Below are 18,774 nucleotides of genomic sequence, written 5' to 3' on the forward strand. Positions count from 1 at the left end.
TTTCTAGATTCTTTGAGACATTCTAAATAAAATAAGTTTCTTGACATTTTTCTCAAAAGTTAATAGTTTTAAAGTCATAAGCGATTTAAAACCCGAAAATGCGTTTTTTTGTCATTTTTCGGATTTTAAATCGCTTATAACTTAAAAACTATTAACTTTTGAGAAAAATGTCAAGAAAGTTATTTTATTTATAATGTTCCAAAAAATCTAGAAAAAATATTTTTCGGATGAAGATAGGAGATTTTTGAAATGGAGCGCGACGCACCGGCAAAAAAAATCGGATAAACACGCATATTTAACAATTAAAAAACAACGGTATAAATTAAAGTTAGACGCGATCACTCTTCAGAATCTTGAATCTGAATGTTCAGTCTTCAATCTAAGTGTCTGGCAACCTCAAAAATACTAATTTAAATATGAGTTTTTAAGCCTCGAAAATGAGTATTTTCGCGTTTTTCAGATTTTAAATCGCATATAACATAACTCCAAAACTATCAATTTCTGAAAAAAATTACAAGATATCTTTCTTGTTTAGATTGACCCAAAAAATCTAAAAATATATGTTCCAGAGCAAAAAACATGATCTTTTGAATTTGTTTAAACAATTTCTGCCCAAAAATTCCGCCCGGCACCCTTCAGATTTGTTTAAAGGGGACATTTTTGAATAGGAATCCACAAATAAACCGAATCAGAAATTTTTCAGACGGGAGCGGTCTCACCACATACTATACATAACACATAAATAAAACACACAATATAAACATAATAATTTTAAAATAATTTATTTTATAGTTATCCTTTCAGGTGAGGATCTTCGAGATATTCCTCCACGGCATTTACCAGAAGATCACGATTACAGAAGAGCAAGCTCCAGAGGAATTATTCCACGTGCCAAAATAAAGACTGTAAAAATGACTTTTGTCATTGTATTTAGTAAGTACAATTAATTTATCTTTGAACTAATAATAGTTTTAACGTTTAAACCTCAGTTATCCATTACTAGTCAAAAAAATTAAGCTTAAAATAGGACAAAACCTCGCAATTTTTACAGAATGGATCGCTTTGCTTGAAAATTTGAGAATGAGTAGTGGATATTCCAAGAATCAAAATCTGTATGATGCCAAAAGGCGCTTTGGAAATAATCGCGTCTACGTATGACCAGTTTTTGTCATAATACGTCTTAAACTTCGCGTCTTTTGATTATCGCCAAATACAACCTCTTTCGTTCAGATCTCAAAATCGACCAACTATCGAACCCCCAAGTGTAAATATATTTCTTTTCTTTGCATGGTCCGACTTTTTCCCAGGAACCAAAACTATTAAAAACTTTACGGCGTGAATGTTATTCTTAAGTCTTAACTAAGAATCAAAAATCAGCAGAATTTCTCTCCGCTGCAGTCTAGTCTGGTAATCCTCAATTAGATCCACACATCTGAGCCAACCTACATAATATGTGTGCATGGGACCCTTATTTCGTAATAATAATTTAAAAATCTATACAAGAAACTTAACGTCTAAGTATCCCAGTTAATAGGGAAAAAACACGAAAAAATGTTAAGCAGGGTTTTGAAGGTGCTAAACGGTGGATGAGAGATAATTGATGATAATTCCCTGAAGACGTACAGCTAATTTTTCTTCTCCTTTTTTTAAACAGTTAGAAAGAATGAAAAACTTAGTTTTTTGATTATAAAACGTTACTTGTTCATTTTAGAAAAAAATATTTTAAATAAGTGTTGTAGATTTTAAAAAGTTCTTTAATTTGATTATACTCATATTCATATACATAAACAATTGACCTAGATAATTGTAAAAAACCCTCATTTTTGCACTAATTTATAAATATTAATAACTTTAATTTTTGCATAATAATATATAATTTAACTACTTTAAATTATGCTATTTAATGGGTTATTTAAGTGTGCTAAATTTCAATCAGATCGACCAAATAGTTTATAAGTTATTCAATTTGTTTATCCCAGAGAGCAATTGTTTATACAACTGTTCTTGTCCTAACAATGACTCTAGAGATATTTAGCAAATCGCCATCAATTATTCGAGACTCTGTTTTTAAGATATATTAAAAAAATTAACGTTTTATAAAAAGTTGTTATTAAAAAAACCGTTTGAAAAAGCCCCTACTTTTTAGGTTATAAACAATTAGAATAACTTTGACGGTTTCTACGTCAGACGCTTGCATCTAGGCTCACTGAAAAGCTGGTGAAAAAATACATATTAAAACAGACAAAATAATTTTATATGACCAATAGGAATCAAGTAATAATATATACATATCCAATAGATTATATCCAATATCACCTAAAAATGAACTCAGAGCACGAAATCCACCAAGTCTAACAATAACCGATGACAAATTATGAGGATCCTCATTTATATCTACATTTGCAATTATACTGCAAGCTTTCCAATAAAGTAGTTGGTCAAAGGTTACGAATGTTGTATTTTGATTATATTTTTTTTTGCATTTTTCAGCAGATTCTACTAACGCAGTCAGAATTGTATTTTTATCAGACGCCACCGCATTAATAAATGGCCAAGATTAAATATTTCTAAGAAGACGTCTAAAGACGACAGGGATATTGAAAACTGAACCTCAAATTTATTTTAGCAATTGTAATATTCAAAATATAAATGTATCAATATAATAATTAATTTAATCATACAACTACTAGTCCAGAAAGCCACTGCGCATCCGCTAGGAAAAATATTCTAATTCAGATTTTTTGCACAGTCTTACTCAAAAAGGACTCCTTTTAACAAATTTGCATGTTGTCAGGACCAAAAGGTGGTCAAAAATTTTTTAAACGTTTTTTTTTTGTTTTTTTCCTAAAATTATTTTTTTTGCATGGAACAAATTTTTTTTAGGTTTTTTGGATCATTCCAAACAGAAAAGGTCTTTAGTGACTTTTCTCTAAAAATGATAGTTTTTGACATATAAACTATTAAAAATTGAAAAATGGCGAAATCAGCCATTTTTAACCCTCAAAAACTATGTGAAAAACTGAAAATTTGAATGTTGCCAAGGTAGGTAGATATTCTTTAAACATCTGTTGATGAAATCCCGAAGAGTTTTTTGCAATACAATGTTCAAAACTCCTATTTTTTTTAATTGCTAATCAAGCGTGCTCGACACTATTTTCCACCGACAGTATGGTGCAAATGAAAGGAATAAATTCGTTATTTCGTAAACCGGCGACTTTAAGGAAAAATACCGAAACAGGTCGATTTTTATTTTTAAGTTATGATATTGTGGCATATATGGTATACTAGTGACGTCATCCGTCTGGGCGTGATGACGTAATCGATGATTTTTTTAAATGAGAATAGGGATCGTGTGGTAGCTCATTTGAAAGGTTCTTCAATTCTCTATTCAGTAATGTAAACATTTACATAATTATTTATACAGGGTGTCCTTCTACTTCTTTTTTTGTCAAATAATTTAATTTAATAAAAATTTTTTGGACACCGTGTATAAATAATTATGGAAATGTTTTTATTACTGAATAGAGAATTGAAGAAACTTTCAAATGAGCTAGCACACGACCCCTATTCTCATTTAAAAAAATCATCGATTACGTCATCACGTCCAGATGGATGACGTCACTAGTATATCATATACCACAATATCATAACTTAAAAATAAAAATCGACCTGTTTCGGGATTTTTCCTTAAAGTCGCCGGTTTACGAAATAACGAATTTATTCCTTTTATTTGCACCATACTGTCCGTGGAAAATAGTGTCGCGCACGCTTGATTAGCAATTAAAAAACAAAGAAGTTTTGAATATTGTATTGCAAAAAACTCTTAGGGATTTCATCAATCGATGTTTGAAGAATATCTACCTACCTTGGCAACATTCAAATTTTCAGTTTTTCACATAGTTTTTGAGGACTAAAAATGGCCGATTTCGCAATTTTTCAATTTTTATTCGCTTATGTCAAAAACTATCATTTTTAGAGAAAAGTCACTAAAGACCTTTTCTGTTTGGAATGATCCAAAAAACCTAAAAAAACTTTTTTCCATGCAAAAAAAATTTAAGGAAAAAAACAAAAAAAAAACGTTTAAAAAATTTTTGACCACCTTTTGGTCCTGGCAACATGCAAATTTGTTAAAAGAAGTCCTTTTTGAGTAAGATTGTGTAAAAAATACGAATTAGAATATTTTCCCTAGCGGATGCGCAGTGGCTTTCTGGACTATACTTAATTTGTTTGTGTCACCAAATTAATAAATTCGAATATACAGTGTTCTTCAGATAAAACTATCCACCTCAAATAACTTTTGAACGACTGATATTTAGAAAAAAAACGCAAAAACACCTCAAATAATAATTGAAGAGGGAGACATTGTGCTATACGTAACCTTACCGGGAAAGGCACCCTCTCACCCCCCGTATCATCCCTTAATTTTTTTTAATTACTTCCACATTTTTTTATTCGAAACTTTCTATTCTACTCTTTGTTCTGATTTCAAAAATGTATAACACTTGATGCCTAAAGTGGTTAGTTTATGAGACAAAAAATAAATACAAAAGCAAGAAAACTGGATTGAATAAAAATTCTTTTTTTAACAATTTTATAACACTTAGAATGAACATTTCACTACTAAAAATTTTAACAATACTTATTCAAAATTTTAACAATAATAATTATTCAAAATTTCAGAAGTCATTTTGAATAAATATTGTTTGTATGTAATAATATTGTTAAAAACATAATTTTTTTCAATCCAGTTTCCTTGCTTTTGTATTTATTTTTCTCATAAACTAATCACTGCATCATGTGTTATACATTTTTGAATTCAGTACAAAGAGGAGAATCCAAATATAAAATAAAAAAAGGTGGAAGTAATTTAAAAAAAAAATAAGGTATGATATGGGGGTGGGGGTGCCTTTCTCGGCAAGCTTAAGTATGGTATAATGTCTCCTCTGTCAACTATTATTTGACGTGTTTTTGCGATTTTGCGATTTTTCTAAAAATCAGTGGTTCAAAAGTTATTCAACACGTTAACGGACAGTGCGTCAAATGTATAAGCAATTGTTGTGACACTATGGGCCGGTTGTTCGAACGCTAATCAAGAAGTTGATTATAATCAATCATTTATTGTAATCAATTTTCTTGATGGGAATCAAATCGCGACATGAAAAATACATGTAAAACACTAATCAGTTATTGATTGTAGGTAAAACAGTAATTAAAATATAGCCACAGCTCTTAAATTTTTAAAAATTGCTTATTATTATTATTGATTTGAAAGTAAAAACAAGAAATTAACATCAGAAAGAGTTTAATTATGTTTTATTTTAAATTAAAACCAGAATAATAAAATAAATCAGTCAACATAACCTCAAAATGCGACATCTGTCAGAAGTACGCTTAATCAAATATAATTGTAATTAAATATTTGATAATGATCAGTTTTGATTAGCGTTCGAACAACCGGCCCTATATGTATTTTGCATAGTAGAATAGGGAAAAATACAACGTCTATAGACGTTGTGTCACATTCCATCAATGGAAATTAGACGTATATAGACGTTCTGTCTGTCAACGTATTAAGGTGGATAGTTTTATCTGAAAAGCACTGTATTTTTTTGTTATGGATGATCAGAGGAAAATCATGTATCACAACTTGCATAAACCTTTTTTGTGAAGTACCTACAAAAAAACTTTTCAAAATTTATTTTAAAACCATTTATTTAGAAAGTGGAAATAGAAAATTAAAAAAAGTAATTAAGTAGTTACTAATTTTAATTTAAATAAACGAATAAAAACATTGTTTATACTAATTAGATATCTACCTAGCCAAATATTAATAGTTTCATTAAATGAAATTATAATAGAATTAAAGTTATCTTTTTAAAATACTATCAAATTAAAAATAATATATATTGGATTAATTTATAGTTATCATTGTATATTTATATAAATAATATACTTTAATTTTACAATGTCGTAAGAATTACTTATATTTTACTAATTAAAGTAAGTCATAGCAAACTGCAAATTTTTTCAACCTGTTTCAAATTGGGATTCCATTCTAAAAAATAAAACGAAGCTATTCTCACCTTTACATTCGTTGGCGGTGTTTCACGAGTACCATCAGTTTAACGAGTCATGACTTTTTATTTTTTCACTGCATTTGCAATCTATGAAGTGGGTCATAAAATATAGATTTTCTTAAACAACTTGTTCAATTTTCAGCTCTTAATGTTTATAAACAATGGAAATATGATTTATTGAAAAAAAAATCTAACTTGATTTCTATTGGTCATGTAAAATCCTTTTTACCATTTTAACATGTATTTGTTCACCAGATTTTTAGTGAGCCTACATACAAGCGTGTAACATAAAAACTGTCAAAGTTATTCTAATTGTTTATAACCTAAAAAGTAGGGTCTTTTTCAGACGGTTTTTTTAATAACAATTTTGATACAATCTTAAAACATTTTCAGTACATCTTAAAACTAAAGTCTCAAATAATCTATTGCGATTTGTAAAATATCTCTAGAGTCACTGTTAAGGCAAGAACGGTTGTTTAAACAATTTCCCTCTGGGATAAACATATTGAATAACTTATAAACTATTTGGTCGATCTAGTTGAAATTTAGCACACTTAAATAACCCATTAAATAGCATAATTTAAAGTAGTTAAATTATATATTTTTTTGCAAAAGTTAAAGTTATTAATATTTATAAATTAGTGCAAAAATGAGAGTTTCTTACAATTATCTCGGTCAATTGTTTGTATATTTCAATACGTGTACCACCAAATTAAAGAACTTTTTAAGGTGTACAATATTTATTTGAAATTTTTTTCTCTAAAATGCACAAGACACGTTTTATAGCCAAAATACTGAGATTTTCATTCTTTGTAACTGTTTTAAAAAAAGAAGAAGAAAAATTAGCTGTACGTCTTCACGGAATTATCATCAATTATCCCTCATCTATCGTTTAAAACCTTCAAAACCATGTTTAACATTTTTACGTGAAATAGACGATTTTTTTCCCTATTAACTGGTGTAAAGATACAATATTTAAAATTCTTCATACATTATTCTTTCTGTCTCAATTAATTTAATTAAAAAAATTGTTTTGGGCACCCTGTATAAATAATAATGTTAATTAATGATAGTTATTTTAAATATTTTTTTGTTGGAAAATGGAGTCGCTTGGGTTTCGCCTTTCCTTTAATAGAGGTCGCAAGTGCGTCTAAATTGTGCGGTAATTATTTCCTTGTAATTGGCATACTTGGCAAAAATGTCTAATTTCCATTCAGAGCATCATTACAGGCTCTCCTGAAAATAACAAAAGTTTGAAATGGTCCATAGAAAGATGGTAATGATCTCTGAATCGAAATTAAATATTAAATGCCGTTATCTACCTGCGTTTTTACTCACGCATTAAGCATTAGGAAACAGATTTGTTGATCTTTGCCTCGTTGAATTGAAGTGTTTTGGAATGCAATTATAGAGTCCCCATGGATCTGCATTTATGACCCTTAATTCCTTTCAAATTTTAGAAGAAAATTAATAGGTATGAGCCTTATAGTCGAGGAAATGAAGCATTTTAACTCGCAATTTTTTCGTCCAGCATGGATTTACTTGAAATTTTCACAGAATGTAGGGAATAGTCCAAGGATCATTTTCTATATAATGCAGCTGTACGCTAAAACCTTGGGGGTAGTTGCCACCCCATCTCGGGGTGGGAATTTTTTATTACATTTTAACCATGTAAATCGATGTACACAGTAATTCTAAGAAAAAATGTTTTTTACATTTTCTTCGTAAAACTAATATTTTTCGAGTTATTCGCGCTTGAAAGTTTTAGTTTTTCGTCGAAAATATCGACTTTTTAGAGGGTTTTTTAAGAATACCTCGAAAAATATGCAATTAATCAAAAAAACTGTAGATAACAAAATTGTATCTTTTAGTAAGACAAACTAAACTCTTTTTTTATAATATCTTTAAGACCAACACAAACCGAGATATGGCATGTTAATGGTTAGCTTTTCTCGTGAAATGCATAATTTGAAATATTCAAAGCCAAATAACGGGAAAACTTTGCATTTTCGAGGAAAACTTAAATTATCTATTTTCAAGTATAAAATTAAACCTTTCAAAGAATACTAATAAAAAATTTCTATCATGAAATAGAGCGATTTATGATAAAAAAAATATCGGTACCTGCTTTTCTATACGAAAAAATCAGTGAAAATAACCCCCTAACTACCCTCCTAATTAAAAATTGGTCTTCACCTTTCTGTAATTCCTTGTATATTTATATTGTCAATATACCTAAGAAGTTTGACCTATTTAAAAGGCCAAATTTTAGAAAAATTAAGGTTTAAAGAAAAATTGATTGTTCAATTTCGGATTTTTCACGTTTTATACTTTGCATAGATTTTCATTACAGTGAACAGTTAGCGAGATATAGCAGTTTAAAACCTCTATTTACGAGCAAACACCTCCTTATTCGAGCCCTTTAAACCCACCCTAATTAAAAATTAAGAGATCTAACAGAATTTAATTTACACAGTCTTATAGTTCTTCAAAAATCCTACAAAACTATTTTTAAAAAACTTTTTATCGCCAAAAATGAAGGAGCTATGTTTATAAAACCCGTTTTTTTTTTTTTTCGAAATATTCGAATAGTCCGCTTATGGAACATTTTCAATGCATGTATAATACCACAGAACTGGTTCGTATACTGGAAGACGACTTAAAAACTATGTGTATTTGTACTTCTACATATTTGTAAATTCGTATTTTGGTGTAAATAAATGTTTTTGTAATTCTATAATTCTACTTTTTTTCCGTATAGATCTATTAAATTATCTACTTATAAAAATTATAATGTTCTTAAAGGTGGTTTTTAAGGGTTGAAATATTATGATATTATATCCTCCTAAAGCATAAAACAATCATTATTTTTAGGCAATCAAAACCAAATTTTACCCATATTAAAGTTTACAACGTTTTTATATAATTTTTGATAATCAGGGGTAGTTTACACCCCTAAAGATAATCGACGCCCTTGAGCATGTTATAGAATATGAAGTACAGTGTGAGATGATCCTAATCCCAAGTTTTTATGTAAATCGATGCAAGCCGAAATTATTCTTTTAGGATAAGTAATTTTTACCCACATAACAATGATGTTCGCATCATGTTCTAAGCATATACTACCAACATTCGTCGGAGTATATTCTTTTTAGTATATGTGTAGTACAAGCATAGCATCTACCTTAAAAAACATTCTAAATTTCATGTTCTTTGCATATACTTCAAAGTATATTCTCGTACCGAATATACTAAGTATATTCGTGTACGTAGGATCTCGGAATATTCGTAAAAGTTTATTCTTAGAATATACCTTTATCGAATATTCTTAACACATACTTATAAGTACATTCTTAACACATACTTATAAGTAGATACTTTTAAAATATCTTAAAAATAATTTGTATGTATAGGAAGTATAATATTAGCCTTATAGATTATCAACTTCGTTATATTTTAGAATACATAATTAATAAAATTTATGTATGTAGGTAGTATTGGACGAATTTCATTTCAAAATTGTTGTAGGGTAAAAAAGTTTAAACATTAATTGTATTAACGTTTACATAGATACTATTAAAAATTCGTTTTCATAATTGAAATGACTTTACCATTTCGAGTTTATCATGAATCATTAGTATTTTTACATCCTTGGAATTTGAATTTAGGTACATTCAATTCAATAGGCCATTTCGCAGAACCAAAACGTGCCAAACTGCACAACCAAAGCAACCAAAGGCTTTGGCGTTGCCAACCGTCGAGTAAGCTTTTTCCGCCAACTTACCTTAAAAATTCCCACTTTTATAAAAAAAAAAAACTTCCCTCCTGTTTACAAAATCTGAGAAGATATGTTGAATTATTTTCAAATATTTTGATTTTTTCTTAATATTTTACAATTTGGACTGGAACAATAATTCCCTTTTGAGTTAACTTTTTCCCTTTATCACCTTTTATGTTGAAAATTCCCGCAAAAAGGGAAATTTCTCTCCGTTTGGCAACACTGACCACCGATTTTGTTATTCAACAATACATTCATAACCCCCCCATCATATTCTGACCATTTCTATTCTTACCTGAATGGATCAGGGATAGGAAAAAACCGTGAAATATGAAAAAGAAAACAGGCATTATTTCATTATTTGTATCATCTATGGATCTATGCAGTGTTAAGGATGAAGGCGAATGATGTAGTACTAGGACTAAAGAACATACATAATCTGTTTATTTTGTTTGCGGTGCTTCAAAATACATATAATCTATTTTGATAACTCAATATTACTTAAATCGGTAAGTACATATAAGTATTATATAAATTTTAGGTACTTATTATGCATAGTTTAGTTTAGCTAAATATTATATAATGATTTATATAAATAACTAAAATTTATAAATATGTACTTACTTTTTAAGTAATATTGTAGAATGTAGGTACTAACTACATTCTCATTTGCAATTAAAATATGTAAATAGATATTTGGTAGAACCAGTAGAACCTAAGATGAGATTAGGTGATGCTGAAAACATACTTCTAAGCAATATAGCACTTGATAGCACTTTCTTAGAATATTCTTAAAAATATAATATTCTTCCCATACAAAGATGTGCGGTAGTATGTTCTTAGTATATAAATAGAAGGTTTATAGCACTTCCTTGGAATATTCTAAAAAGTACCTTCTTGGTATAAACTAAAAAGATGTGCGGTAGTATGTTCTAAGTATACACATAGAAGGTTTATAGCACGTCCTTGGAATGTTTTAAAAAGAACATTCTTGGTATATACTGAAAAAAAGTGCGGTAGTACATTCTAAGTATATACATAGAACGTTTAAGTACTGTAATGTAGTATATACTCGGTATCTGCTCTGCACATTCGCAATGGTAATTACGCACATTCTCAGTATATACTTTTTCTGAAAAGTATGTTCTATGAATCTACTAAGAACATGAAATTGTTATGTGGGTATATATAGCTCCAACAAGGGTGGTTTTAAGGGTTAAAATATTATGATAGTATATCTTAAAGCATAAGTCAATCATTATGTAACTAATAAGAATCAAATGTTGACAGTATTAAAGTTTAAAATGTTGTATTATAATTTTTTACAAGTAATTTTTTTAGAGGTAGTTTTCACCCTTAAAAAACCAAAAGCGTACAACGGCTCAATATAGAAAATGAACTAGAGGGTGAAATGAACCTAATCCCAAATTTTTGTAGAAATTGATGCAGGACGAAAAAATTGCGAGGTTGTGCCATTTTTCCAGCTTCATTTCCTCGACTATTAAGAAATCCAATTTATACCCCTATTCTTATTTAAAAAAATATTCGATTACGTCATCGCGCCAAGATAGATGGTAATAAATATATATGCCAAAAAATTATAATTTAAAAATAAAAATCGACCTGTCTCGGGATATACCTATCCTCCGATAGTACTATTTCTAGGTCTACCTGTTGTCAAGGAGGCTCTGCAGAAGACAAATTTACACCAAAACGTCCGAGTTCTCGGTACAAAAATAAAACTATTTATACCGTAGTCTGGTAGAATGCCCTCTAACGGGGAATAAGTGAAATGAATGTCGACTTGATTCAAGTTCTCTGTTTAACCCAGATATGACAATATCAAAAGGCACCGCTAGGAAAATATTCCAATATGCGGTTCAGAGAACCTGTATGAAACTAGTCTTTGTACTCTAATACAGAGTATTGCATTAGTAAAATTAGAGGAAGTTCTCTGAACAACTAGACCGGACCTTGAGCTGGGTCCCTCCAACCAGCAAACATTATGAGAGGTTTGTGGGCGCAGTAATAAGCACTGCCAAGAAAACCATCCCTAGGGGGTATCGCAAAGAATATGTGCCTGGATGGACTGAAACATGTGAAGACTTATACACGAAGTTTCTCGAAAGTGGTGACCGAGAAATAGCCGATGAGCTTTTACACAACATCGATACAGCTAGACGCCAAAAATGGATAAAGACTGTCGAAAACCTTGACTTCAAAAAATCAAGCCGGCAGGCATGGTCCTTGTTGCGGAAAATTGGAGGAGCTAACCAGCTGGAATCCAGAGAGTCTAAAATGTCTCCTAACAAGGTTGCTTCCCATATAGTATCTCTATCCAGAGCTCCACGAGATCGAATACATACTACCAACGTGAAAAGAGACTTAAGGGCATTAAAACAAATGAACAGAACGAACTCCGAATATTCAGCAAGAATACTTATTTCTGAAATCACACATGCGCTGAAAGAAATGAAATCAGGTAAAGCACCTGGCTTTGATGGTATCCATCCAGAGTTCTTGATACACAGTGGTGCATACACGAAACAGTGGCTTGCAATGTTCTTTAATGATATACTTCAGTCAGGTAACATTCCTTTCTCACTTAAGCGAACAAAGATAATTGCAATTCCGAAACCGGGCAAATCAAACGATAAGCCAGAAAACTACCGCCCCATAGCTCTACTCAGCATGGTATATAAACTATTAGAAAAGCTTCTCCTCAACAGAATTAGTCACAGGATACTAGAAAATGTCCCCATTGAACAAGCTGGCTTCCGCCCTCATCGAAGCTGTACGGACCAAGTGCTGTCATTAACAACTTTTATAGAAGCTAGTTTTCAAAAGAAACAAAAGACAGCAACAGTATTTATAGATCTAACAGCAGCATATGATACTGTTTGGAGACAGGGATTAATATATAAACTGGCCCGCATTATCCCCTGCAGAAAGATAATTAACCTCATTGACAACAAGCTGACAACAGAGCCTTCCAGGTTATAATGGGAAAGGAGACGAGTAGACAGATGAAACTTAACAATGGTCTTCCACAGGGTTCTGTCCTTGCCCCTTTACTTTTCAGCCTCTATATTGCTGACATGCCTGAAACCGAATCTCGGAAGTTTGGATATGCTGACGACTGGACCCTTGCAACAAGCCACCAATCTTTAGAAACTACAGAAATCACTCTCACGAATGACTTATCCATCCTCAGCGAATACCTTAAGAAATGGAGACTACAGCCAAGTACTACAAAAACTGAAGTATCAGCTTTTCATCTAAACAACAAGTTGGCAAACAGAGAATTGCGAGTGTATTTTAATAACAAGCTGTTAAAACACAATAAATACCCGAAATACCTTGGGGTTACTCTAGACAGAACGCTCACATTCAGAGAACACCTGACGAAAACAGCAGCAAAATTGAAAACACGCAACAATATAATACAGAAACTCTGCGGCACTACATGGGGGCCCACAGCATCAACATTAAGATCCTCTGCTCTTGGCCTGATATATCCGGTGGCAGAATACTGTGCTCCAGTGTGGCTAAATAGCAGGCATACCCACCTGGTCGACACCCAACTAAACCGTACTATGCGTATGATAACAGGCACAATTAAGCCCACCCCTACAATGTGGCTACCTACCCTTAGTAATATAGCACCACCCAACCTACGCCGCGAACATGCATTGGTTAAAGAATATAACAAAATAATGGACAGTCGCCAGCTTCTAGTCCACAACGACATCCCCGATATTCTTGGAAACCGTCTCCGATCCAGGTTACCCCCTCTACAATCTGCTCAAGCGCTGCAGCAATCCAACTTTGACTTAAATACCCGATGGAGAGAAGATTGGGAAAGTAGGACAGATCCGTATTACCATAGTCTACCGGACATCATAGGGAAACCTGGCGAATTTGAACGTCCCCGTAAGATTTGGGCAGCCCTTAATCGAATTCGAACAAACTGTGGAAGATGCGCCGACTCCCTCCACAGATGGGGTAAACTCCCCTCGCCTTCTTGTGACTGCGGCGCTGCAAGACAGACGATCAGTCACATTGTTCAGGACTGCCCACGCAGAGCATACACAGGCGACCCTATAGACTTTGTAATGGCAACCGAAGGGTCAATCGAATATATAAAAAAATTGGACATCTGTTTGTGATGCATTGTATAATGCATAAATCTAAATATATTCTGTGATATACTTAAGCCATACGCTAAATAAAAAAAAATAGTAAAATTAGAAAATCTACGGTTTCGTTTTGATTCTGAAAATGAATTTATTCCTAATCAAACGTCCTTACTGTATATTTTTTTGCTTCTAATGATAGGGTCTCTCCATTTTTAATTATTAAATGATGTTTCATTATTTACGACTGACCCATATTCCTTTCACAATATCACCGTTGATCGGATTTACAATTAAAACCGACGAGACATACGACACACTGTCACGCAAAGCCAAACAACAATGGACTTTCTATTGAAAATGTCCACAATAGATCACCCACATTTGAGAGATTCCCATATTCCATTATTGCCGGTGTCCAATTTAGTACGTGTATGTTGCTTTTTATCAATGGACGGCTAATTTTTAACGAAGTTAGAGTAATATTATAGTCCAGTCCGATTGTTACGAATCTCATGCTGTATGTGTTTTTTTTATTCTATCTATAAGCGAGACTCCTACAGCCTCTGTCGCTTCTCACATTTCGACCGCCATCTTTTTCTGTCCATCCATTCGTCTTCTTTGATGGCTCTATCTCTCATGATATGCCATACAATTTCTTCCCAGGCAACTGAAGGTCTTCCCCTTCTTCTTCTTTGTTGTGGTATGTAATTTAAAGCTTTCTTTGGCCTTATATTTTCATTAATTCGTTTCACGTAACCATACCACACTGTTTGTGTCGTTTCAATTATATCTACACTGGAATATACAGTATTTGTCCTGCTTCTAATATCTTCATTTCGGATGTGACCTTTTTTGGATATACCACACGCTCTTCTTAGATAATCCATTTCTAGTACTTCTATTATTTTTCTATCTTTTTTCGTGATCTGCCAAACTTCTGCACCATAAGTCATAATAGGCTACCAAGGTACGATAGATTGTCAATTTCGTTTTTTGTCTTATATCTTTAGTATTTTAGATCCGAGATATTTATATTCTTTACATATTTTTGTAGTTCTAATTTCTAAATCTGGATCTTCTTCATCATCCCCTATTTTAAGATACTCTATCTTTGACATATTCATATTGAGGCCCAATTTTTCATATTCTTTCTTTAATTTTCTAAACAATGTCTTCCTCATTATTCGCTACGACTACCTGATCATCTGCGAAAAACAAAGTTGTTAGACATTTACCACCGCGTATGTTTATTCCCATTCCGGATACTTGTTTCCTCCACTGCTCTAGCGATGATTGAATATATATTTCAAATACAGTAGGAGACAGACAACATCCTTGTTTAAGCCCCTTTGTTATTGGAAATGATTCAGATATAAAGTTTCCTTCTTTAGCACATCTTCTTAAACACATCTTCTGTATAATAAAAAGCCAATAGACATAGGCAGCAGATTAATATAACAGGGGGACGCATTGAGCCTCATGCTCTTTAATACAATCATGGATGAAATCATCAATTGTCGACAAAATCAGAGGATACAGCATACAGCATGGGAAACACAGAAGCGAAAATGCTCTTATTACACAGATGACGCAATATTGATAACTGAAGGTGAGAATAATCTGTAAAGACTAGTTCACAAATTTAACATAAGAGCAAAAAAAATTTAATATGACAATTTCAACTCAGAAAACTAAATCAAATAGTAATCAGCAAAGAAAAATCGAATATAAAATAGGAATTGAAGGCATCAGTATTGAACAAGTAATGTAAATAAAACACATTTATTCCAGGCTGTGGGTGAAAAATAGGTCGATTTCAGGATATAATTCAGGAATTTTTGAAACCTATCAGGTGTTGTAAAGGACGATGCCAGGAATAAATTCTACTAAAATGTGACCAAAAATATTGTGAGCTTTTTTTTATTGCGATTTTCATTTGTTAAATTTGCAATTTTTAAAGATTTTTAATTTTGCAGCTTAGGATATTGATTCTCGAGAAAAACTTTTTAATAGAAAGTTGTAGTAAACTCAAAAACCTACAATATGAGCTATGGTAAGTTTACTTTCGTTTATTGGTTATTGCAAGACAGTCTGCGAAAGGTACAAAATAGCCGTTTTTTACAATTGCGTTATTTATTGTAAAAATAAGTTTTTTTAATTTTTTTAAAGCTTTAAAATAAAGATCTTTCAATGCCAAACATAAAAAAAAATTGTAAGGCCGGATTAATGAATTTGTTGCTTAGATATTATAAATTGTTTATCCCAAGAGGTCAAATGTCGAAGGCTATAACTTTTTGAAAAAAAGTCGTATAGAGTTGGTGAAACATCCAATCTCCTTCTAAAGAGTTATATTTTCATATTGTGACGTAAATAATAAAACATTTTTAAACCTGTAATTTTTGGGTTTGAAAAGAAGGGGGCATTTTCGTTATAAACATTTAGAGCTGAAGCTACCCTGTACATCCTATGAGTTTTTAACTTACAGATTATTGTTGCTGAAGAAAAAACGAAGATTTATAAAAAAAAAATTTCTACGACCAACTGAAGCCGAGCTAAGTGTTGGGTTTGAAAATAAGGGGGCAAATTTGGTTATAAACATTTAGAGCTGAAGCGACCCTGTACATCCTATGAGTTTCTAACTTACAGATTATTGTTGCTGAAGATGAAACAAAGATTTACAAAAAAAATAAAAATGTTCTACAACCAACTGAAGCCGAGATAATTGTTTCTTTTTTCTTAAATCGTAGTGCCTTTATTTATAACAATTAAGAAATTATTTTACAGTCATTGACTAAAGAAAGACTTATATTATCTTAAAATAAAAATTTTTATAAAATATAGTTACATTTAATTATTAAAAATTATTTTTTAAATTGGTGCTTTTACGAGCGGCCGAATTTTGCAAATCGCCCGGCTCGCTTTAAATCCGCGGGCTCGGAAAATTTTTACGTAACTTGTATTAAATTTTGACCGAAAACAATTTAATAATATTACCATTATAATATACAGTCTATTTACCACTGTATTTGTTTTTTCTTGATAAACTTTTATATGTGAAATCTCATTTCTGAAGAAATAATATTACAAAAATGATACATACATATTATGAAATATATAACTATATTTGTAATTTTTTCATTGTTATATAAATATAATAATAATAATGTTACTTCTTATTATACAATTTAAAACTTTTTCTTCTTGTAGTGACTATCCGTTTTGGATGTTGGCGACCATCATGGCAATCTGTACTTGCACACTAAATCGGTACTGCTGCTCTAAAAAGATTTGTAGTTGTTGTGTTGAACGACTACGTAAATTTTCTAGCAAGGTAATCCTTCGCCTTCCTGGTTCTCAGTTTCCAAATGGGGTTTGCCAAATTACCATGATGGTCGCAACATCCAAAACGGATAGTCACTACAAGAAGAAAAAGTTTTATATTGTATAATAAGAAGTAACATTATTATTATATTTATATAACAATGAAAAAATTAAAAATACCTATAGTTATATATTTCATATATATGTATCATTTTTGTAATATTATTGAAGTTATACTTCTTTAGGCGCGATTGGGAGTAAATTTTTATTATTCTGCGCGCATGCGCACACAGACAGTATGGAGTTCGTTGCTAAAAGTTAGTTATGTATGTATTCTAGTCCAAAAAAGATGTGGAAAGGATACATTAGTGTTTTTACTAAATATATTTATTATAATTTTTGTATCTTTGGATTTGTCTACCTCAGCAATAAGATAATAAAACTAATATTTACAGTATTTTTATACTTCAGTTGGTCTATTTGACACATTGTCTGAGAAATCTTGTAGTCAAGAGGTCCCCGGTTCGAATCCCGGTGTTTTCTATTTTTTTTTTTTTTTAATTTTTGGTATTGTTTTAACAAAAACTTTTGGAAAGTAGTAAGTAAAAATTAGTTTAATCTTTAAATAAAACATAAATAAACTGTTCGAAAGTATATTCATTTCGTTGAAATCATATAATAGAAGTATAACTTCTTACGTGCGTACAAAGTACACACACATTCTTTTTCTTCAGAAATGAGATTTCACGTATAAAAGTTTATCAAGAAAAACAAATACAGCTGTTAATAGACTGTATATTATAATGGTAATATTAAATTGTTTTCGGTCAAAATTTAATACAAGTAACGTAAAAATTTTCCGAGTGCGCGGATTTGAAGCGAGCCGGGCGATTTGCAAAATTCGGCCGCTCGCAAAATCACCGATTTTAAAAATAATTTTTAATAATTAAATGTAACTATATTTTATAATAATTTTTATTTTAAGATAATATAAGTCTTTCTTTAGTCAATGACTGTAAAATAATTTCTTAATTGTTATAAATAAAGGCAGTACGATATAAAAAAAAAGAAACAATTATCTCGGCTTCAGTTGGTTGTAAAAAATTTTAATTTTTTTATAAATCTTCGTTTCGTCTTCAGCAACGACAATCTGTAAGTTAGTAACTCATAGGATGTACAGGGCCGCTTCAGCTCTAAATGTTTATAACGAAATTTGCCCCCTTATTTTCAAATCCAACATTTAGCTCGGCTTCAGTTGGTCGTAGAAATTTTTTATTTTTTTATAAATCTTCATTTCGTCTTCAGCAACAATAATCTGTAAGTTAAAAACTCATAGGATGTACAGGGCCGCTTCAGCTCTAAATGTTTGTAACGAAATTTGCCCCCTTATTTTCAAATCCAAAAATTAGAGGTTTAAAAATGTTTTACGGATTTAATTACATCAGAATATGACAATATA

At 31.1% G+C, this 18,774-nt stretch overlaps 1 protein-coding gene across 6 annotated transcripts in view; it reads left to right on the top strand.

Moving 5' to 3' along the window:
* The window catches only part of LOC114333048 (cardioacceleratory peptide receptor-like), a 285,379-nt gene that overhangs the window by 249,876 nt on the left and 16,729 nt on the right, over positions 1-18,774 (top strand). For 4 of the 6 annotated variants that reach the window (XM_028282873.2, XM_028282875.2, XM_050661995.1 and 1 more), the window contains exon 6: positions 793-933. In XM_028282873.2, the coding sequence (XP_028138674.2) occupies positions 793-933 (141 nt within the window). The remainder of the gene's footprint in view (positions 1-792; positions 934-18,774) is intronic. The other 2 variants (XM_028282874.2, XM_028282876.2) reach the window with 1 other exon arrangement.

Source organism: Diabrotica virgifera, chromosome 9 (assembly GCF_917563875.1).
Source record: "Diabrotica virgifera virgifera chromosome 9, PGI_DIABVI_V3a".
In the NCBI taxonomy this organism is placed as follows: domain Eukaryota; kingdom Metazoa; phylum Arthropoda; class Insecta; order Coleoptera; family Chrysomelidae; genus Diabrotica; species Diabrotica virgifera.